Source organism: Myxine glutinosa, chromosome 1, assembly GCF_964187855.1.
Source record: "Myxine glutinosa chromosome 1, kmMyxGlut1.1, whole genome shotgun sequence".
Classification (NCBI taxonomy): Eukaryota; Metazoa; Chordata; class Myxini; order Myxiniformes; family Myxinidae; genus Myxine; species Myxine glutinosa.
Window position 1 is genome coordinate 37,092,612 of NC_136261.1, and position 23,310 is coordinate 37,115,921.

Sequence of the window (23,310 nt, forward strand, 5' to 3'; positions counted from 1 at the left end):
AAAAGTATATGCGCAGATTTCCTCAGAATATCGACTTCATTGAATGGATTTTAACGGATCGACAAGAGCGGTGCATAAATAGGGAATGCTGTTTTATTAGGCTGGACTAAGCTATTTGAAATTTTAATCAAATTAAAGTTACGATAACTAGCTTAGCGGATTAATATTATAACAAGGCTAACAACTCTAAAAAAGCGAGTGAAGCGAAAAGTTTGCTTAGGACACCAATAAGGAAGAGGACGGACGGTATTCGAGCTTGGGCTCGATTATCTGTGTTAGGCCTCTGTTTGCAACTTGCAAGAGCTCCGAAACGGGTGTTATTGTTTGTGTGGTTTTTCGGTTTATAAAACCGTTGCACACTCGTATGTCAAAATGGTGACGATAGAAGATTTGTACAAGAATTATGGGATTCTTGCCGATGCTCAGGATGACATAACGCAGGTTTGTTTGAGCGTTTACGGTTTAGGCCTCGATTCGTGGTGCGCGGTTAAGCAAGGGGGATGGGATGGGATATCCAAGGCAAGTATGTGTTTGTTTCGTGTTATAGTTTGTACTTTTTCTGGGAAGGAGGAGTTCAGGGTTCCTTTGGTCCCATTTAATGCGAATACTACAACATGGGAAGGGTCCGAATCTGACCCGAGAACATTTTCTTTGAAGTATGAATATACTAATATTTCAGGCTCTTTGTACTGATATAAATGTTTAGCACTTTCTAGGCATGCTAGAAAGCTGTTATTTAGCAAATTGATGCAACTCGAAGCCAGGATTCCAAGGAAAATGACAAAACGCGATATAAATGTCAATAAACGAAAATATCCGTGAACAAGTGTCGGCCGGTGCAGCCTCGCCCCTGCTCACGGATGGGCGCCACGACCACATCAGTAAGTTATGGGTGTTTACATAAATACAGTCAGATCTCTATCGGGCATCATGCATATTAACAAACACTCGTCAATGCACATTTCCATGTGTTCACGATGCGCATTTCTGGGAATGTCGCCTTGTCCCAGTAAATTGAGTATGGCCGATTCTCAGCAGCGTTTTGTCTGCCAAGTAAAGGATGCCTTCTTCATCTATCAAAACCTGCCAAATGATTCTTATACTGACTGTACTGTGTTTATCGTCTGGTCAGTTATTTAAACCAAGACACATTATAGGATCACTATCTCCAGTTTCCAAAACACAATAGTTAACTAGAACTTCACTCGGTAGAGCGCAAACCTCCACCGGGCTGAACGGTTTACGTTTTGTATCCACCGATGGGCCGGGTCTGGATTCGGACTTGAACCAAAATCTAATTGGCTTGTTCTTGTCAACCCATTCACCAAGTTTTGCCATAACTCCATAATATTTTGAGATATCGATCAATATATCGTATTTTGCCCCATCTCACAATTGTGGGGAATGACAAAAATCTAGGACCCACATCCGAATCTTCGCCAAAATCGAATCTATTCGTCCTTGGCACACACCCAGCATGTCCACCAAGCTTCGTCCGAATCCACCTGCAACGTTTTGAGATAACCGGCTCGCAAACGGGGATGGAAACATAACCTCCATCCACCTTCAGTGGTGGAGGTAACTAGAATGTACATATCTCAAATTGCAAAGCCTGGCCGCATCCGCTTTGTACTCAAACTAAACTTGACAAAAACAACTTGAAACAACAACAACAACAACATGCATTTTAAGGCCATTTTCCCTGCTAGAGCGGGGGTTATCTTTGCGGTCCCCATGACAATCTTCTCCATTTTGCCCTATTTTCTGCATCTCTCCTTGTTAACCCCCTTGCCCGCATTTCTTCTTCCACCATCTTTGGCCAAGTCTTTCTCGGTCTTCCCCGTCCTCTACTTCCTTCTATATTCATTTCCATCACTCTTCTCAACCAGTCACATTCATCCTTCCTCAACACATGACCAAACCATCTCCACCTGTTCCTCTTCACAACATCAATCACAGGCTCTATTCCCATCATTTTTCGCAATTCATCATTTGTTTTCCTCTCTCTCAACGACACTCCGCACATCCATCGAACCATTCGCATTTCCACCCTTTCCAACCTTCGTTGCTGCTCCACGTTCATTACCCATGTCTCGCTCCCATAAATCATAACACTTCTCACACATGCAACATACACCTTTCCCTTCAGCTTCAACGACACTCCCCTCCTCATCAGCGCGCCACTCAGTTCCCGAAACTTCTTCCATGCACATCTCACTCGAGCAACCGTTGCCGAGTCTGATCCACCTTCTCCATTCAGCATGTCTCCGAGGTAGCAAAATGTTATCACACCTTCCAGCTTCACGCCTTCTCCAAGATCCAACTCAACATTTCCTCAATCTGCAGCTCCCTCTGTGCACACCTTACATTTGAATGTAGCTGCCACACTGGTTAATGACCCTCTCAGACCACTACATTTTTGATGAACCCACTCAGCGCCAATTGTACCTTGAATGGAGTTCACTCCGACACCCTTCCTGCACACAGCACATGGCCACTTCCCAGTTCTTTCCACCTCACCACATGCTTTACCACTTGCCATCACCTTCGTCTTTCCGATATTCACCTTCAGACCTTTTGTCTCCATACATTCCTTCCACTTGTTCATCTTTTCCTTCAGTCCATCCATACTTTCCGCAATCAACACCAGATCATCTGCAAACAACAACTCCCACGGTAAACCCTCCTTTACGTTCTGAGCCAGCACCTCCATCACAGCTACAAATAGTAGTGGACTTAGTACCGACCCCTGATGCACTCCCACCTTCACCTCAAACTCACCACTGTTCCCGTCCTTTGTCCTTACAGCTGTGTGCGCTCTTTTGTACATTGCCATCACTACTCTGATCAACCATTCCTCCACTCCTAACTTCCTCATTGCCCGTGTCAATACTTTGCGTGGAACCCTATCGAATGCTTTCTCCAGATCAACAAACACAAGAAACAACTTCTTCCTCTTCTCCATGTACTTCTCCTGCAACTGCCTCACAATAAAAAGCGTGTCTGTCGTTCCTCTTCCTGGCATAAATCCAAACTGCATTTTGTCGATCTTCACTTTCTTCCTTATCCTCCTCTCCAACACCCTTTCCAATACCTTAATTCCATGCTCCAATAACTTTATCGCTCGGTACGAGCCACACTCTAGAGGGTCCCCTTTCCCCTTGTATCGAGGGACGAGGGTACTCAGTTCCCAATTCACTGGAATGCGGCCTTCTTTCACCGCCAGATTACAGATCTCTGTCATTCTCTTCACACCCCAACTTCCTGCTGCCTTCAACATATCTCCCACAACTACCGTCGGCCCTCCCGCTTTTCTACTCTTCATTGCTGTTATCGCTTCGTCAACTTCCTTCTCAGTTATCTTCTCTGCCGGTCCTAAAACTGGGTTACTCTCTATGTTGCTATCCCATTCATTCTCTGTATTCAACAGCATTTCCATATATCTTTTCCATCTTCCTTTAATTCCATCTGGGTCCACAACGATTTGTCCCACTTCATCCTTCAAGCAACTCTCACCCACATCACATCACACCTCTTTCGCTATCTGCTTTGCAATCCTGAATACTGCTTTCTGACCCTCTTCCGAATCCAAGCGTTCTCCGAACATTTTCCTACATGCCTCCTGCGCCTTTGCTACCTCTTTCTTTGCAGCCTTCTTGGCTGCCTTATAACTTTCATGCTCTGCTGTTTCTGCTCCCGTACCCTTCGCCTTCTGCCACTTCTTGAACTTCTTCCTCTTCTCGTCAATCCTCTTTCCAACTTCATCATCCCACCACCATGTTTCCAAGTGCCTCGTGTTTACAAATACAAGTGTTTCCAAGATCCTTTTGTCCATTCACATACCTCACCAACGGCTCCCAACAGACTAGCTTTCATTGACATCCAACCACTTTCAAGCTCAACCACATCATCCTCGACCCTACTCAGCCTCTCATGACTGCGGGGGCCCCGTCAGCACCACGCCACGTTTGCCCGGTCAGCACCACACCCTTGGAAAGGACTTCGATGCATGTCGGCCCAGAGCCTGGCGCGAAGTCCAAGGAGTGAAACAAAAACAACTTGAAAGAAAAATGTAAAATTTGTTCATTAGTGTTCTCCATGTTCTCATTACAAATGTTTGTTGAAAAAGCTCAAATGGTTAAAAAAAAGCTATTGCTTGGAATGACATACTCAAGCTCGATGGTAATTAAATAAAGATGCACTGAAGCGATTTAAAAATAAATAAATAATAACCCAGCCGTCTTGAGCCGTGCAGCTGCGGCCTGGCTGATAAGGCCTATTTGTAATCACTGTGATTTTGCCCTTTGATATTTTGACCCAATTATGAATTAATGTTCTCCATATTCTCATGATAAAGGTTTGTTGAAATTTTCTGTGGATACAGTAAACGGCCCCGATCATAGGGCGTGGTTCTGTGACCCTCAAGTTAGGGTCGGTAAGGAGGGAGATAGATGTTTGGGTGGCGGAGGTGTGCGACCCATGTTTAATAGGGTTGGACCTGTTGACTGCCAGCGGTTGTAAAATCGACTTGTGCCGGGGGATCCTGCAGGTGGGAGTAGAAGAGCTGCCGTTAGGGGGAGTGAGCACGGCCGAGAGAGCGGAGCTGGAGGCTTCCGAGGCCGTGACCATCCCCCCAAGGGCCGAGGCGATAGTGCCGGCCCGGTGGGCAGCTCGCCCAACATGGCAGGAGTCCTGCGGCCTGGTCGAACCGGTGGCAGCGCAGTCCATACCGGGTTTAATCGTGGGCCGCACCCTTGTAAAAACGGACGGACCGGTAGTGGCCGTCCGAGTAATAAATATGAGTACAGAACCACGCACTATAGTAAGGGGCACGAGGGTAGCTGGCTGCACCCCAGTTGAGGAAGTCGCGACAGTGAGGGGCGAGAACGTCCAGCCGAGCCGACCCCGGGGGGAGCCTTCAATAACAAGTAGGAATTGGCCCGATCCCATTTGCAAGATGGTAAATCGTAGCAGCGTAGAGTTGGGAGGTACCCAGAGGGAGGCCTTACACAAACTGGTTGGGTGCACCGGATTGCAATATGACGTTCTTGAATTTGTCAGGGACTATCACCATAAGGCCTATTTGTAATCACTGTGATTTTGCCCTTTGATATTTTGACCCAATTATGAATTAATGTACTCCATATTCTCATGATAAAGGTTTGTTGAAATTTTTTAAAGTCAAAAGCTCAAGTTAGTAAAAGTTTCGTGCCCTGAACACACACATGCACACACATGCACACACATGCACACACATGCACACACATATACTATAGGAGCACACACATATACTATAGTTTATTTGACTCAAAGACCTTCTCCTTTAAGCATCTCCACAGGAAATGGTTACCCTGATTGAGATTTGGGGAAATTGCTGGCCATACTAATATTACACACACCCGAAGAGAGAAAGTGATAGATACAAAACCTTTATGGCACAAGTCATGCTCGCGTGTAGTCTCGGTTCTCGTTTGGGGCATTGCGGTCTGGTGTTTTGTTCTCGCACCCTCTCCTCCGGGACTTGTGAAACCACGAACCACCTTGCAGGTATAGCCACCACGGGCAGCACTCAAATCCAGAGTACGTAAGCCAGCAACCAACCACGAACAACCCGCAACCACGAAGGAGAGCTACATGCACCAGCCAGTCACTCATCACAAATGTTGTGCATAGTGTACGCCCTTTGTATTCCTTGCGGGGCCACGAACCACACACACTCGCAGCACACGCAAGCACCCAGAACGACTGGCAGCGCTGTGCAGTATTTGCTCCCGATAATGTCCCGCAAAACCCTGGTGTTGGGCTAGCGGCTAGGGTGCCGGCTTAGGAACCTAGGATCCTGGGTTCGAATCCCGGTTGATCGCTGAATTAACGCCAGGGGGGTTGACTCAGCCTGTCATCCTTCCGAGGTCGGCTAATTGAGTACCAGTTCACTGGTAATGCCCTGTTTGTCGTTAAAGGTGGCAAAAAAGGTTGGCGTCAGGAAGGGCATCCGGCCGTAAAACATTGCTTCAAAAAGGGGACCAAAAAACAACAACAACCACGGTTCCCGAAAAAGGCCAACCCCCGCTTTGCGGGGAAAAATGGCCTCTAAAGGTGTTTTTTTTTTGTTTGTTTTTTTCAATGTCCCGCAAGCTCGTCACACCGTGTGGCTGATTAGTGCTGATTATTCAAGCACCAAAAAACCATTTCACTAAACATATTGAGAGGAAATGATCATGCTCGCTGTCAAGATCGGTTTAAAACGATCACCTACATTACACTTGCGGTCCATTACACATCTGCCCTCTACCCCTACACCTACCTGTTCGTGTTACCTTGGATTTCTCAAATTTTTTTTTTTTTTTCAAAGGTTTATTATTGTTCAAATCTTTCCAGTTGCTTTATCCATCGAGTTGCCATTTCCTTTTGAGCAGGTTTCTTAAAGTACCTTTGAACATGTGCTCGCGTGTTACCAAACAAGTTAACAACTGAAAACTTTTGCTCCACTTGTTCCATTTCCCATGGCAGCACAAGCCTGCTTATCAGGTCATCTTGGAGGGTGTCAAAGGCGGTGCGAAGGAGAAGCGCTTGGCGGCGCAGTTTATCCCAAAGTTTTTCAAACATTTTCCCGACCTGGCGGAGAATGCCATAAACGCTCAGCTGGATCTGTGTGAAGACGAGGACGTCTCGGTGAGTATCGGTGACAACGTGGCATTTTAAATTCCTCCTCTACTTGTCTCATTTGGGTTTCATTCCTCACCGATGACATTTTATTGTTTGAGACACTTTGGTAGCCCATTTCACAAGTCGTCGAACAAGATCGTAAAAAGGCTATTGTCTTATGTAGTAATACACTCGTTAGTATACTTTTTTTGGTATACTTATTTAATAAGCTGAAAAGTATACTTTTTTGGTATGCTTTTTAAAATAAGTGGAAAGGTATACTTTTTGGTATGCTTTTTTAATATGCGGAAAGGTATACTTTTTTGGTATACTTTTTAATGAGTGGAAAGGTATACTTTTTTAATGAGTGGAAAGGTGTACTTTTTTAATAAGCGGAAAAGTATACTTTTTGTATACGGTGTCGAGGCTCATGGAGGAGCTAGAACACAGAATGGATCCAGGTATAACGGTATAGTAGAAAAATGGGGAGGGACCAATTCAGAGTTGAGGGACAAAATGGAGGGAGACATTGAGAAATAAGGGATATGGGGAAGAATGAGAGCAAGGGGAGGAGGGGTGAACAAAATAGATACAGCCACAAACTCTCGACCACAGAAGTGGAAGGGAAAACTTGGAACTTGGAAAAAGTTGGGCTTGGGGAGGGGTAATTGGGGTAGAATTCATGGTTGAGGTTTGGGGATGATCTGAGATGGTGGTGAACATCTGTCATAAAGTCCTAGAGGGAAGAATTGGACTGAAGAGAATGTGGAAGTTGGCGGTGGGGGGGTTGTGGGTGGGCGGGTTGTGGGGGGGGGGGGGGGTTGTGGGGGGCGGAGGGAAGAAGAACGAATGAGTCGGTGAGCAATGAGTACTAATTTTAGGAGTTTCACAAGAAGGGGGTTCCCGGCGACCGGTGTGTGCCCTCTAGAGACCTCGGGGGAGGGAGCGCGGAAAGAGCTGAGGGTGCAAGACTGTAAAGGTGGTAGAAGTATGTTGCTGTGATGCTGCTTTCATCCGCACCTGGAGTGCTGGTGTCTGTCATTGCTGGTTAAGCAGGCTTTATTTCATGTACAACTGACACATCCCTTCTCTCACAGTCCATTGTTATTGCACTCGTGAGTACCGAATGCAGGAACTATTTCCTCTGCCTAGATGCCATATCCCGTGCCAATGCTGAATGCACCATTGCTGATAATGCCATGTACCCCTAATAGTCATTTCCGCTGTTGAATGTGACCGAATCCTGCTAGTTTTGATTGTACGCCCTTTTTTCAGATTAGACGACAGGCCATTAAAGAGCTGCCTCAGTTTGCGACAGGAGAGAATCTTCCTCGGATTGCAGATGTTTTAACACAGTTACTACAGTCAGGTAAGCTGTTTTCCGGTCGGTAGTTTGGCTGCACACATGATGTTATGGTCACTTGATCCTAAATCCTCCCCTACCTCCACCATATTGGGATTATTAGGCCGACCTAAATGGAGGTGCAACACTGTACTCCCCCTCGTGGGCCTACCTACAAACTGGGTTAAAAAGCAATCCTGGACTAGATCTTGCAAATCATCATCTGCTCTGCCATTTAGCCCTGGTCCTGGACCCAATATATCCTTGGCAAGTTAAAATCCCCCATAATCGACACTCTTCCCTCACCGCATGCCCTTCTGAATACTTTATATATATCCTTCCTTCCACCTCTTCCCTCACACCAGGAGCCCTATAAAAGCATCCTACCAGTATCATACTGTTTTTACAATCTCTAATCTCTACCCATACAGAATCTTCCACATTAATTCCCTTGTTAATGTCATCCCTTTCTCTTTATGCAATGCTGTATTTTACCCAGATTTCTACACCTCCTCCTATTTTCTACTTCTTGTCACACTGATACACACCGTAGGCTTCTAATCCTGTCCTCCAGTTACTCATTAAACCCCATCTCTCTAACTCCAACTACGGTCGGACCCCGACATTCGCGGAGGATACGTTCCTGGAAAATGCCGTGAATGTGGAATCTGCGAATGTCGAGGAATTGTTTGAATGAGTTGGGTAGGAGGGGATTTTTTTTTTTACTACATGGCACAGGCTCGTGGAAGAGCAGAATAAATAAGGCCACAACATAACAAAGGGAGCCGCAGGAGAAAGGGGAAATGCCAACGGCAGGGTGGAGGGAGAAAATAGATGGAGTCAGACAACCAAGGGATGCAGGTAACGATGAGGGGTAAGGGAGAATGCAGATAACTGAGGGGGACAAAGCATGGAGATGGCAGAGGGTGCAAGTCTTGACAAGGTGTCACCAGGTTTTCGAGAAAGGAGAGAGGTTTGAAAGCTCATTCTTGCGATTGGACAGATATTGTTTTCTTGCTCTCAAGAGAGTAGACACGTGTTGCGAGCTATGTGGAATTATTTGAGGTTGTTTTCAGTTGGATTTGCCTTCCATGAGGAGAATGCAAGTTGCTTTGAAGCAACTGCCTCACCACAGGATTCAGAATACCACGAGCAGGAGGATGGGTAACATCATTAAAGACGAGATGGGGTGAATGTGCGCTTAAGAGAGAACAGGTTTTTGTGGAAGAGTTCCCAGGCTGAATTGGTATCATTGGCGGTGGATTTAGGAGCACAGCCCTGAAAAAAGAACATTTTTCTTCTTTTTTCAACTGTAAATACGTGAAGTGCAGCTGTTGAAGCAGGTCACATGTTATGAAGCACAAATACGTGGATTCCACAAATGTTTGGACTACGAATGTCGAGGTCCGACTAACATACTCCTCGATATCTAGCTCTACTTTGGCCTCAAGCTCTTCCATCTTATTATTTAAACTCTGTTTTAAATATGTTTAGTTTAGAATGGACAATAATGGTTTAATATGTTTAATAAGTTTAATATTAAATTTCTTTATAATATTAAATTAATTTTTCAAACTTTAATAAGTTTAATATGGACATACTAAAGAATATGTTTAGCTTTTCCCTTCCTGAAATGATATTTTATTGCCCTCATTATTAATCACATTTTCCCGGTGTGTACGCTGGTTTAGAATAGGTACACCGTATCCCTGCGTGTCGTAAGAGGCGACTGAGGGTTGGCGTCAGGAAGGGCATCCGGCCATGAAAACATTGCCTCAAAAAGAGAACCATGACAATTACAACTACATATGAGCAGGGTTGAGTCCGAAGTGGAGATCGGTTTCTGAGGTTTGGGACATGGAATGTAGGGACAATGACAGGGAGGTCAGGAGAAGTGGTGGAAGTATTGATCAGAAGAAGAGTGGACAAATGTTGTGTGCAAGAGACGAGATGGAAGGGAAGTGGTGTGAGAATGGTGAAGGGTAGGCAGGGATAGAAATACAAGTTTGTGTGGCAATGGTGCCCGGAGGGCGTGAATGGTGTTGGTGTCCTGTTTTCTGAGGAGTTTGTAGACAGTGTGGTGAGTGTGACTAGAGTGAGTGATAGGTTGATGATGGTGAAAATGATGATTGGAAAGCTCTTGGTGAACGTCATCTCGGGATATGCTCCGCAGATTGGTCGGAGCGATGAAGAGAAGGACAAGTTCTGGTGTACGATGGAGAGGCTGATGGAAAATGTGAAAGATGAGGAAGTTGTGGTAGGAGGAGACCTAAATGGACATGTGGGAAGGAGTATGGACGGTTTTGAGGGAGTTCATGGGGGTTACGGATAGGATATGGTGTGAGAAATGGAGAAGGTGAAAGGATTTTGGAGTTTGCTGATGGAGCTGATTTGTTGATTTGTAATACTCCGTTCCAGAAAGAGGATAATAAGCTTGTAACATACACGTCAGGTGGGTCAACGACAACCGTTGCCAACCTGATGGTGCGTAGGCGAGATAGGGGGCACCTCCGGGACACAAAGGTGATCCCGGGGGAGGAGGCTGTTTCACAGCACCACTTTGTTGTCTGCGACATAAGGGTGAAAGGTGCGAGGAGAGCTCGGCGGGTGATGTACCAACCGAGAATGAAGGTGTGGAGGTTGAAAGAGGTCACAGTAAGGGAGGCATTAAAAGAGAGGCTGAGTAGGGTAGAGGATGATGTGGTTGAGCTTGAAAGTGGTTGGATGTCAATGAAAGATAGTCTGTTGGGAGCCGTTGGTGAGGTATGTGGATGGACAAAAGGACCACCGAGGCACTCGGAAACATGGTGGTGGGATGATGAAGTTGGAAAGAGGATTGACGAGAAGAGGAAGAAGTTCAAGGAGTGGCAGAGGGCGAAGGGTACGGGAGCAGAAACAGCAGAGCATGAAAGTTAAAAGGCAGCCAAGAAGGCTGCAAAGAAAGAGGGAGCAAAGGGCCGCAAAGGGCCGCAAAGGTGCAGGAGGCATGGAGGAAAATGTTCAGAGAATGCTTGGATTCAGAAGAGGGTCAGAGAGTGGTATTCAGGATTGCAAAGCAGATAGCGAAAGAGGTGTGATGTGATGGGGGTGAGTTGCTTGAAGGATGAAGTGGGACAAATCGTTGTGGACCCAGATGGAATAAAATGGAAGATGGAAAAGATATATGGAAATGCTGTTGAATACAGAGAATGAATGGGATGGCAACATGGAGAGTAACCCAGTTTTAGGACCGGCAGAGAAGATAACTGATAAGGAAGTTGAGGAAGCGATAAAAGCAATGAAGAGTAGAAAAGCGGGAAGGTCGACGGGAGTTGTGGGAGATATGTTGAAGGCAGCAGGAAGTTGGGGTGTGAAGAGAATGACAGAGATCTGTAATCTGGTGGTGAAAGGGCCGCATTCCAGTGGATTGGGAACTGAGTACCCTCGTCCCTCGATACAAGGGGAAAGGTGACCCTCTGGAGTGTGGCTCGTACCGAGTGATAAAGTTATTGGAGCATGGAATGAAGGTATTGGAAAGGTTGTTGGAGAGGAGGATAAGGAAGAAGGTGAAGATCGACGAAATGCAGTTTGGATTTATGCCAGGAAGAGGAACGACAGACGCGCTCTTTATTGTGAGGCAGTTGCAGGAGAAGTGCATGGAGAAGAGGAAGAAGTTGTTTCTTGGGTTTGTTGATCTGGAGAAAGCATTCGATAGGGGTCCACGCGAAGTATTGACATGGGCATTGAGGTAGTTTAGGAGTGGAGGAATGGTTGATCAGAGTACTGATGGAAATGTACAAAAGAGCGCACACAGCTGTAAGGACGAAGGACGGGAACAGTGGTGAGTATGAGGTGCATCAGGGGTCGGTACTAAATCCACTACTATTTGTAGCTGTGATGGAGGTGCTGGCTCAGAACGTAAAGGAGGGTTTACCGTGGGAGTTGTTGTATGCAGATGATCTGGTGTTGATTGCGGAAAGTATGGATGGACTGAAGGAAAAGATGAACAAGTGGAAGGAATGTATGGAGGCAAAAGGTCTGAAGGTGAATAGCGGAAAGACTAAGGTGATGGCAAGTGGTAAAGCATGTGGTGAAGTGGAAAGAACTGGGAAGTGGCCCTGTGCTGTGGAGGAAGGGTGTCGGAGTGAACTCCATTCAATGTACAATGTGCTCTGAGTGGGTTCATCAAAAATGCAGTGGTCTGAGAGGGTCATTAACCAGTGTGGCAGCTACATTCAATGCAAGGTGTGCACAGAGGGAGCTGCAGCTGGAGGAAATGTTGAGTTGGATCTTGGAGATGGCGTGAAGCTGGAAGGTGTGAAAACATTTTGCTCCCTCCGAGACATGCTGAATGGAGAAGGTGGATCAGACTCTGCAACGGTTTCTGGAGTGAGATGTGCAATGTTTGGGCATTGTGCAGGAAGAAGTTTCGGGAACTGAGTGGCGTGCTGATGAGGAGGGGAGTGTCGTTGAAGCTGAAGGGAAAGGTGTATGTTGCATGTGTGAGAAGTGTTATGATTTATGGGAGCGAGACATGGGTAATGAACGTAGAGCAGCAACGAAGGCTGGAAAGGGTGGAAATGCGAATGGTTCGGTGGATGTGCGGAGCATCGTTGAGAGAGAGAGGAAGACAAATGATGAATTGCGATAGATGATGGGAATAGAGCCTGTGATGGATACTGTGAAGAGAAACAGGTTGACGTGGTTTGGTCATGTGTTGAGGAAGGATGAAAGTGACTTGTTGAGAAGAGTGATGGAAATGAATGTAGAAGGAAGTAGGGGACGGGGAAGACTGAGAAAGACTTGGCTAAAGATGGTGGAAGAAGAAATGCGGGCAAGGGGGTTAACAAGGGGAGATGCAGAAAATAGGGCAAAATGGAGAAGATTGTCATGGGGACCGCAAGGCTAACCCCCGCTCTTGCAGGGAAAATGGCCTTTTAAAATGCCAACACTCACATCAATGTATAAATACTCCCAGGATTTGTGAAATACAGACTTGGCATTTAATATGGATTTTTTTTTTTTTTTTTTTTTGACTTGGGTTTACTTTCTACACTCAGTATATCAATCTGGTGTGTTTCTTTTACACTTTTGTGATTTATTTGTTAAAGGAACCATGTCACTGATTGTCACAGCAAGAAGTCAACAACAGGATTATATCACAGATGGCGTGGCAAAATGTACGGACAGGTGCATTTGATGATTGGCTTCACAGTTGGGTATACAAGGGTTGTTGCGTTCTGTATTAGTGGAAAACAACTACTGCACGTCTCCAAAAGTTATTGCCGCTTCCTCTGGAGATGGTCCGTCAACTCGACAATGCTGTTTGTCATGGAGTGGTGGCTTTACGAAATTACGGCATGAAACAGCGTGCTATTGCTCGGCAGTATGGCATCACTCAAGGTCAGGTGTCAAAGATCCTGAAACGAAATGCTCAGAGGGGTGTCCCTACTCCAATACCGAGGCCAGGACGTCCCCACAGAACCACAAGGACGGATGATCTTCAGCTGCACCGGTTAGTCTGCAATGGCCGTACCAAGTCAGCTAATCGGCTTAGGGCTGAGTGGCAGCAACTGACAAATGTGCCTGTATCCAGAAGGCTAGTCAACCAACGACTGGTTCAAGCAGGCTATCGTGCCAGGCGTCCCCTGAGAAAGCCACGCCTGACCAGACAACACTGCCAGCGCCGATTGCAGGCAGCCAGGACACTGGAATCACGTGATCTTCAGTGACGAGTCTAGATTTCTGGTCTATCGTCAAGATGGCCGCGTCCGAGTGCGCAGACAAGTGCATGAAGCCTTCAACAAAGATTGTATAGTGCCAAGAGTCCAAGCTGGAGGTGGTGGGGTGACCGTTTGGGCTGCTTTTCATGCAGGGGGCAAAACTGAGTTGTTCTGAATGGAAACCTGAACCAGTTCAAGTACAGGGCCATTCTGGAAGAAACATAGCTTCCATTTGCTCGTGCAGCCTTTCGAGGAAACTTTGTCTTCCAAGATTACAATGCACGGCCTCATCGTGCTCGCATGATCCAACACTTTCTTGCCTTGCTGTGGTGCAGAGCATATGGAGTGGCCTGCCATGTCCCCGGATATGAATCCGATAGAGAACTTGTGGGCAGAATTAACGCGTCAAATCGACCACTTGGACCAGCAGCCGACCTCTGTGCGTGAATTGCAGCAGGCTATTGTCACTGCATGGCAAGAGATTCCTGTGCAAACCTTGGCAAATCTCGTGAACAGCATGCCTCAACGTGTACGTGCTCTCCTGAATGCTCGTGGGGGTTACACGAAGTACTGAACTGTAATTTTACTGTCTGTAATCCCAGTCGTAATTTAACTTTGGTTTTTGTTAAAAAAATTTTTGGCTGATGTGCAAAATAGAGATACTTCTGGAAAACGTACAGAAGTTTAACACAGTACTGTCCATGAATTGAGTTCGATATCAGTTTACATCACTTTCAAGGATCAATTTATTTGTTTCGAAATGTCAAATGTGGTTTTTGTTTCTTTTAAAGGTCACATTAACAAAATCTAGAATAATTTCAACATAATTCCAATAAACTTTTGGTTCTAAGACATCTTGAAAAGTAAGTTCACCCCCACAAAAAAAATATTCCATATTAAATGCCAAGTCTGTATATACAGTCGGTCATTGTACTGTGGACTTGCCCGTGCTTTCCTTTTCCTGTTATTTCAGAAATGTCACCAGACATGTTGGCTTTGTTTGTGTCGTTCGTTTCAGTTTCGTTTGTCAGGCCTTATGGCATTTCCAGAATCAGGCCTGTCAGGCCCAGGGAAAATGGCCTTAAAATGCATGTTGTTGTTGTTGTTGTTGTTGTTGTTGTTGTTGTTGTTGTTATTAATCACATTCACATCAGTTCCTTCCTTTATAGCTTCCCCATCCTCCGTTGACCTAAAAAGCCTAAATTCCTTCAATTCCCACCGCAAACCTTGCTGCCCCTTTCTATTTAGCACATGTCCATCATTCTGGAAACGCTCCCTTTATTCCCGAAAATTTTGCATTCTGTGCCCTTGTCATTTTTTGACCCTGCCCATGTCATTTTTATCTCGACTGTGCGGGGTAACATGGTCTTTGACCTCTCTCGTTATCTCCGCCATCGAAGATGGACAGAGGTTATGTTTTCACCCCTGTCTGTTTGTTAGTGTGCAGGATATTTCAAGCATGTGGACGGATTCAGATTAAATTTGGTGGAGAGGTTGCGTATGGTATGGTTAAAGAGCATGAATTGATTCATTTTTGGGGAAGATCCGGATCCAGAAAGTAGAAAGTGATTCTTCACCATTGAGAGACGGGGCCAAAAACGATATGTAGCTCAATATCTCAAAATAGTTATGTACGGATTCGGACGGAATTTGGTGGGTGAGTTTGGTAGGTGACAAGAACAATACGATTCCATTTTGGTTCAGGTCCCAATCCAGATCCGGCCTTTCATTGGGATACAAAACATAAACCTTTCAACCTGGCGGAGGTATGCACTCCTCTTACTGCATTTCTAGTTGTTGAAGTTATCCCCCACATTTGTATCCAAGATCATTTTGTATCTTGATACTCTGCGAGTTGAATTGACAATCTTACATGCAAGGTAGTCGTCGATCTAATTGGGCCTGACAAAGCCATGGCTTATCCTCTTGGCCTGCAAAAAAAATAAAAAAATAACGTGTTTCAAATTCAGTTTCTGTTATTTATTTTTGAGTATTTTTTACCCCACCCCTCAAGCTCTTCTTCCACCCCCTCCCCCCCCCCCCCCCCCCCACACCCTGCTCCTCTGCAGTTTTTATTCTCTGGAGGTGTGAGTTTGATGGCGATTCAGCACCTATTTACCTGTAGTAATGTTTTGCACCCACTGTGGTTTCCATCCCTCAGATGACCCGACTGAGAACACGTTGGTGAATAATGCGCTTATGGGGATATTCAAGGTTGATGCAAAAGGTTTGTGTTTTCTTGAAACTCATTACCAACCGGTTTTGGTGTCATTCTTAGCTTGGCAGAGCAAATTGCAGGCAGGCGGTCAAATTTTCACAACCCAATTGATCACTGTGTGTATTCACTACCAATTAATTAATTTTGTTTCCTATCTTGTCGGCACTTTAATAAAAGTCCTTTTTAAGTGACAGCTTCCCTTGTTCACAGGTACACTTGGCGGCCTGTTTGCTCAGATCCTGCAGGGAGAAGACGTCGTACGTGAGCGTGCGATCCGTTTCTTGAGCACCAAGCTACGCAACCAACCAGATGATATCCTCACCAAGGATGTGGAGGACTTCGTCTTGGAGGAAACTAAGAAGGTTGGCTGTGTTCTGCATGTGATTTCTCAGTGCCATCGAATTGCCACGTGCACATCCTTTGATTTCCTTTCTTGAATGATAAATTTATCCCTCCTTTGCTTTTTTTTTCTACAAGAGAGAAGCTCATGAAAGAGTAAGGTTAAATTGACAGCAGGATTGCAGGGAAACAATTGGACATAGATGGGAAAGGTAAAGAGAGGGGGAGAAAAAAAAAGATGCTTTATTTGTTAGTGATTTTTGAGCTTTAGTTAGCAAGAGGACTGGGTTCGGAATGGGGGAATTGGGGTAATAAGGATCATGGGTCAGAATTGGGGATGACATGAGATGGTGGTGCACCTGCCTGCCTGAAGTCCTGGAGGGCAGAATTAAAACAGAACGGTCTTTGGATGGTGGTGCCATATATGGGAGAAGCAAGGAAAAAAGAACAAAAAGGAAAGGAGTGAGTTGTGCAGTCAGCCGAGATTTTGGAAGTTTAATCATGAGGTGGTTACTGGAAGAACCCGTGCATCCCTGCAGTAGGTATGGAGAATTGGAAAACAGAGTAGAGGGAGCAATGATGGAGAAGAGATGGTAGAAAACAGACCACAATTCCTGCCTGCAATGTGAGAGCAACAGGCCTTGTTCTTTGGCCTTGTAACGGGAGATTTCAGTAATTCTGGGGACCTTGGATTCCACAATGCAGGAGAGGCAGATGTGATGCTGGAGCAGCTGCACAGAGTGGAGAGCAGTATTCCATTAAGCTCCGCACAAGGGCATTGTTAACTGTGAGTAGGTCTGATTTTCTAACGAAAGACTTGTATTGACAGAGGATGCTCAGTCTGTGGCTGTCTGGAGACCAGCGTTGTTGCTCTGTGGTCAGCTTCACTGTATTACCCACAGTCCTTTGCTGAATTTGTTGTAACATTGGCTTCTTTTAAATTGTAAAATTGTCATCTGCAGCCTACACATCGATGTCGAATAAAAAAAACATCGCCGCAAGACTCGCAACGTGTTTTTCCCGAAAACAGTTTGGCCAATAAGGGCTTTGCAAGCCTACTGTACTTGCAAAGTGTTTACAATGGACAACATCAACAAGCAGTGACTAATATTTTTTACTTGCAAAATCGAAGATTTTTCAAGTACTGTGGGACACCGCTATTCGCGGGGGATACGTTCATGGAAAATCCACGAATAGCAGGCCATTGTTTCAATGGAAAAGGGGGGGGGGGGGGGGGGGGGGATTGGTTCCTGAGTCGCGAAAATCCACGAATAGAAAGGAACAAACCGTGAATTGTGAGGCAAAATCTGCGAATGGTGAGGAAAATCCCACGAATGTCGATGATAATCCGCGAAGGTCAATGAAAATCCCGCGAATGCATGCTGCGGCATTTGTTTCAATGGGGGAAAAGGGGGATACGTTATAGGTTTCCGGCAGTTCCTGATTCAGAGGAAAAAAATTTCAAGTTTATAATGTTTTTGACCGCAAATGCACATGATTACAGTTTCACAAAAATGCTTACAAAAAAAACCCACCAGGTACCATTTCCAATTTATTGAAGGAATGTGCTTACAGTTTATTAAAAGTGCTTAATCAGCTTAACCATACTGTACTGTAAAACAAAACAAAAAACACAATATCATGTACAGTTTAAATTTTTTGTCCCCCGTCGCACCGCGGAGCGAAAGGGGGACTATGGTTTTCCCCTGCGTCAGTGTGTCCGTCCGTCTGTCCGTGCGTGCGTGCGTAAGCGAAGGACCGCATTCGAATTTGGTGTATGGGTGCAACCCACGTCAAAATCCAAGATGGCCGCCGCCATGTATGTCTGACGCCATGTATGTCTGAACCTTGTGAGCGGAATATCTTGAAAAATAAGCGATGTACCAACTTCTAATCTGCTGTGTGGGTGTATCAAGGCATAAGGAAGAACGCTATTGAAAATTGGGTCGCCACGTCAAAATCCAAGATGGCCGCCACCATATATATGCCTGAACCTTGAGTGAAATATCTTGAAAAATAAACGAAGTACCAACTTCTTATCTGGTGTGTGGGTGTATATAGGCATAAGGAAGAAAGCTATTGAAAATTGGGTCGCCACGTCAACATCCAAGATGGCCACCGCCATGTATGTCTGAACCTTGTGAGCGGAATATCTTGGAAAAATAAGCGAAGTACCAACTTCTAATCTGGTGTGTGGGTGTATATAGGCATAAGGAAGAAAGCTATTGAAAATCGCTACGTCAAAATCTAAGATGGCCGCCTTGCGTCTTCCACTTCAACTCGCATCACTTCACCGACGGGGGGACCTAGGCGTAACGCTTGTTATTTTACAAACACGCAACTTTATGATGATGATGATGATGGTGATGGTGATGATGGTGATGATGGTGATGATGATGGTGATGATGGTGATGATGGTGATGGTGATGGTGATGATGATGATGATGATGATGATGATGATGATGATGATGATGATGATTAAAATCCCATGAATTCCTCGAACTTTGAGGGCGACCCAAATGACGGTGCAGCAAAATTGTGCACTAAGGGAGAGGTAGGAGAAGGCGAGGATGCTGAGAGGAACGCTGGAGAGGGTGTTGATGGTCTTGAGGTTTTGGGAGCAAGGCTGAAGAAATGGGTGATGGGGAGCTGCCTGACAGATTGTCCAACATTTCGATGCAGCTCTTTATATGGGAGCAGCGCATCATCCAAGCCTCTCTTGAGCTGGAGATACTTCTCCACGACTGGGTCATCATCTTGCACCCTGTCCGCAAGCGCCCGCATGTCCTGCAGCAACTCGCCAAGGAACTGGACTGTGAGGTTAGACCTCGGCACCTCTTCCTCATCACTGCCCTTCTCCTCCTCGGAAACCTTTGGAATTGCCCTCAACTCCTCCTCGGTGAGCGGGTTTAGGGAACGGTTCAGCATCATGGTTTTCAGCATGATGTCCCTCGTCTGCGTGTTGTCCTCAATCCATATTCTGAGAGTCTTCTCCATCCTTTCCATCAGGACATTCCGGGGACATGGGTGACCACCTTCATACTTGATACAGCACTCGCTGAAATACTGTTACGAATCGCCTTGTCCTTCTTCTGTATGTAGCAAACGGTGGATTTGTTGACGCCGTAATGCCTGCCAACAGAGGCCGCACTCTCTCCTCTCGAAAGCCGGTCGAGCAGCTCCACTTTCTGGCTCAGGCACATCACTTTCTTCTGCCTCTTGGTAGTCGACGCATCTCCGGCACTGGTCTTGCGCTTGGGAGCCATGATTGAACGATGAGCAGAGCGAGTCAAAAACACAGGTCAAAGCAACGGGACGAGACAAATGATCGAGATTGAGGACACAATCTGTATATGTGGGATTGCGAGTATTGTGTGTAGTTGCGGGAGGTACTCTGCCCATTGTTTGTGCGGGATGTTATCGGGTGATGCCGTATTTGACCCTATCTGCTAATTTCAATAATATATTTAATGAAGCATTTTCATTCTATAACTCGCGATCCTGGGTTCGAATCCCGGTCGATCGCTGAATTAACGCCAGGGGGGTTGACTCAGCCTGTCATCCTTCCAAGGTCGGCAAATTGAGTACCAGCTTGCTGGGATGAATGATCCCGGTGTGTACCCCGGTTTAGAATAGGTACACCGTATCCCTGCGCATCGTAAGAGGCGACTAAGGGTTGGCGTCAGGAAGGGCATCCAGCCATAAAAACATTGCCTCAAACAGGGAACCATGATTGTCATGGGGCCCGCAAGGCTAACCCCCGCTCTAGCGGGGAAAATGGCCTTAAAAACGATCATTCATTCATATATTCAAGTCACGGAGTTTGACTTGTTTTTGTCGCTGATGGAACATCCCCCGAAGCGTTTTCATTTTGTAACATCTCTGATGCTTTACCGTAAATTGCAAACTGTAATCTATTTAATGAAGGGTTTTCATTGTATAATTTGTGGAGTTGACTTGTTTACACATCTGGTGGGATATCCCACGAAGCTCACTTACAGTGCGGCTAAAATTTGCGGCCGCGAAAGCCATGAAAACGCAAATCACACTGCAGTGAATGTATAAGCATGTCATGCTCGCGGCTCGTATAAGATGTCTTTTGCGTACATACGTACGTTCAGCTTCTGTATGCATGGCTGGTGAAAGATAGGTTTTATAAATGTGTCAAGCTAGCGGCTCGTGAATTTTTTTTTTTGCGCTTCTGAAAAACCGCAAGTTAGTGGAACATGGCCATTAATGGGGGGGGGGGGGGAAACCACGATTTCTTGGAACACGGCCGCGAATAGAAGACAAAATCGCGAATTCGCGGGAAACTTTTCCGCGAATAAAGAAACGTCACATTTTATCAAGCGCAAATACTCGCGGTACCGCAAATAGCGGGGTCCGACTGTATATTGGTCGGTTGCGTTTGTTATTCTGTCTGTCACTCACCTACAGGTCACAATTCTAAACCGATCGTCATAAAACTTTACCAAGTTGTAGAGGTCGTCAATTGAGATGCCTATTCATTTTGAGGTCAAATTTCTAAAATTGCAATTTTTCATCCGATTGACTTGAAAAAAATGTAACAGCATTTGCACATTGTCACTAAATTGGGAAACCACCTTTTTGAGGTCAAAAGGTCAAAGGTCAAACTTCAAAAATCAATTTCCATCTGAAAAACCATCAATTTTCATCTGACTTGAAAATTAAACAAATTGCATAGTGCCTCGCTGAATTGGGAAACCAACTATTTTAAAGGTCAAAGGTCAACTCAAGGTCAAACTTCCAAAATCATCAATTTTTATCCTATTAACTTGAAAATTAAACAGCAATTACATAGTGTATCATTGAATTGGGAAACTAACTACTTTTGAGGTCAAAAGGTCAAAGGTCAGCTCAAGGTCAAAATTCTAATATCAGTTTTCATCTGAAATCTCCGAGTTTTCAAATTAACTTTGCTTCTCCAAAGGGAGGGTGTCCGATTTTCTCTTCTCTTCTCTTTCTTTATACTTTTCTACATGACTACTCAAGAGTAAGAATTCCATACTCTTAAGTCGTATCGTTTGCCAGCGGTTATCGAGTATGACACCAATTGCTGTTTGCATGTCACTCTCGCTGGGTGACAATCCGTCTCTTCTTCTACCCATTACAAGGTCCTGTTGGATGTCAATGGCGAGGAGTTTGCGCAGCTTATGCGGCTGCTCAGTGGGCTGCATGGCATGCAGACTTTGGCTGGACGGCAGCAGCTGGTTCGCCTCGTGCTGGAACAAGCTGACCTCAGGCATACCTTCAGCCTTGCCGATGCAGATGCTGTGGATCGCTTGCTGCAGTGTACCCGCCAAGCTCTCCCACTTTTCTCTGTGCGTGAGATCTTCCTTAAACCCTCCATAGGTTTTATTTATTTATTTTATTTTTGCTCATAGTTGTGCGAGCACATTTAGTGCTTCCTCCCTACCATCACCTTCACTTCCCCTTCATCACCGACCCATCACCTACACTTCTTCCTCCCACACTCTCTTCAATCCCACTCCTCCCTCCAGGTCTTTAAAACAGCTGTTCACCACCATCTCTTATCTTCCCCCATCCAAAACCTTGATCTTTTTTACCCCTGTTAAAACACCCCAAATCCGCCTTTTTCAATCCCCAACTTTCCTGAAATTCCTAGTTGTGTTCATTTGCTTTATACCTTGTACCCCTCCTTCCCCAGCCCTCCCCCTTCCACAGATCTACCGACGTCCTTGTTCTCTACTGTTGTTGTGCTTGTGTGCTTCCCTTTCCCTCCCCCTCTTGTCTCCCGCTCCCTTCATTGTGTTTTATGTGTCTGTGCACGGTTTCATGTTCAATATGTTAGCTCTTACACGAGCCTCGATTCTGTATCCCAAAAAAATAAAACCTCCACACCCCCAAGGTGAAAGGTTTTTGGTTTTATTTTTTGACACCTGCCATTTATTTGCAGAAAAACGTTCAAGCCACACCTTTTGTGACGTATTTCTGTGAACAAGTTCTACCAAACCTGAAGGTCCTTTCTATTGAAGAGACCAATAACGTGCAGCTTGAGGTAAGTCATGCACATCGCTGATCCTTTTGTTGCCTTCTCTGAATGAATGGTTATTAATCTTGTTTTCTGTTGTTATTTGCAGTTCTTGAAGCTACTTGCGGAAATGTCAGCATTTTATGGCTCCGAAATGGACAAGCTCGAAACAAACGTGCACTTTGTGTTCGACAAACTCGTGGTATGACGTGAAGCTGAGGTTTTCCTTTTTATTACTTCCCACCGGAGGAGACTGTAGGTTTACTCTCCGTCTGTCTGTCCGTCCCACGTGTGGTTTTTCAGTCCTCCCCCCCCCCCCCCCCCCCCCGAACCAACGAAGGGATAACGCCCAAAATGTGGAGGGACATTGAAATAAGCTCTGTCTGTCTCTCTGTGTTTCTGTCTGTCCGTCACGCTATCTCCTCCTAAACGGTTTGGCAGAAATTCACCAAACTTGGTAGTTATGATCACCATATGGCACACATATGATGTATTCATGTCCACTGACCACTATCCACTGACCGGATCAATAAGGAGTATCATCTTTGACTCCTCGGGTGGAGTAAAAAGGTCAAATAGCAGGAAATGCTATTACGGCCACATTCTAAAACATTTTCAAAATGAAACTTTGTATGTGCAATGACATTGGGAGACATATGAAATATCTAATGATTTATTTGGATTTGACCACTGATTCATGCTCCAGGGGGTAGGGACTGAGGATCACAGGGATCAAAATGGGGAAGAATAGTACACCGCTCCTTTCCCATTCTATCCCCAGGCACTGCATGACGTCATCGCTGGGTATTGAAGGGGCCCCGGCAGTGATGCATGCTGAAAGGGAGTACTCAGTTTTCACTCCGGTTGTTCTCTTGTTTGTCCAGGCGATATCTTAGCCATCCTTTGGGCTGGGAAGCTGAAATTATGGCACAATTGTGCACACGTGCTTTGGCAAAAACGGTATTTTTTAGCCTTTTGATTAATCAAATTGATTAATTACTTAATTATTATCAATTAATCGATTAATTATTTATTGGGTAGTCAATTAATC

At 45.4% G+C, this 23,310-nt stretch overlaps 1 protein-coding gene across 2 annotated transcripts in view; it reads left to right on the forward strand.

The window, feature by feature from the left end:
- Window positions 1-23,310, forward strand: part of API5 (apoptosis inhibitor 5) — a 54,863-nt gene that overhangs the window by 22,207 nt on the left and 9,346 nt on the right. The window contains exons 1-8 of one of the 2 annotated variants that reach the window (XM_068109634.2): window positions 227-441; window positions 6,511-6,672; window positions 7,921-8,014; window positions 15,851-15,916; window positions 16,118-16,269; window positions 21,382-21,588; window positions 22,185-22,286; window positions 22,369-22,461. In XM_068109634.2, coding sequence (XP_067965735.2) covers window positions 373-441; window positions 6,511-6,672; window positions 7,921-8,014; window positions 15,851-15,916; window positions 16,118-16,269; window positions 21,382-21,588; window positions 22,185-22,286; window positions 22,369-22,461 — 945 coding nt within the window. In that variant the 5' untranslated portion in view covers window positions 227-372. Of the gene's footprint in view, window positions 1-226; window positions 442-6,510; window positions 6,673-7,920; window positions 8,015-15,850; window positions 15,917-16,117; window positions 16,270-21,381; window positions 21,589-22,184; window positions 22,287-22,368; window positions 22,462-23,310 lie in introns of those variants that run through there. The other variant, XM_078770886.1, reaches the window with a different exon arrangement.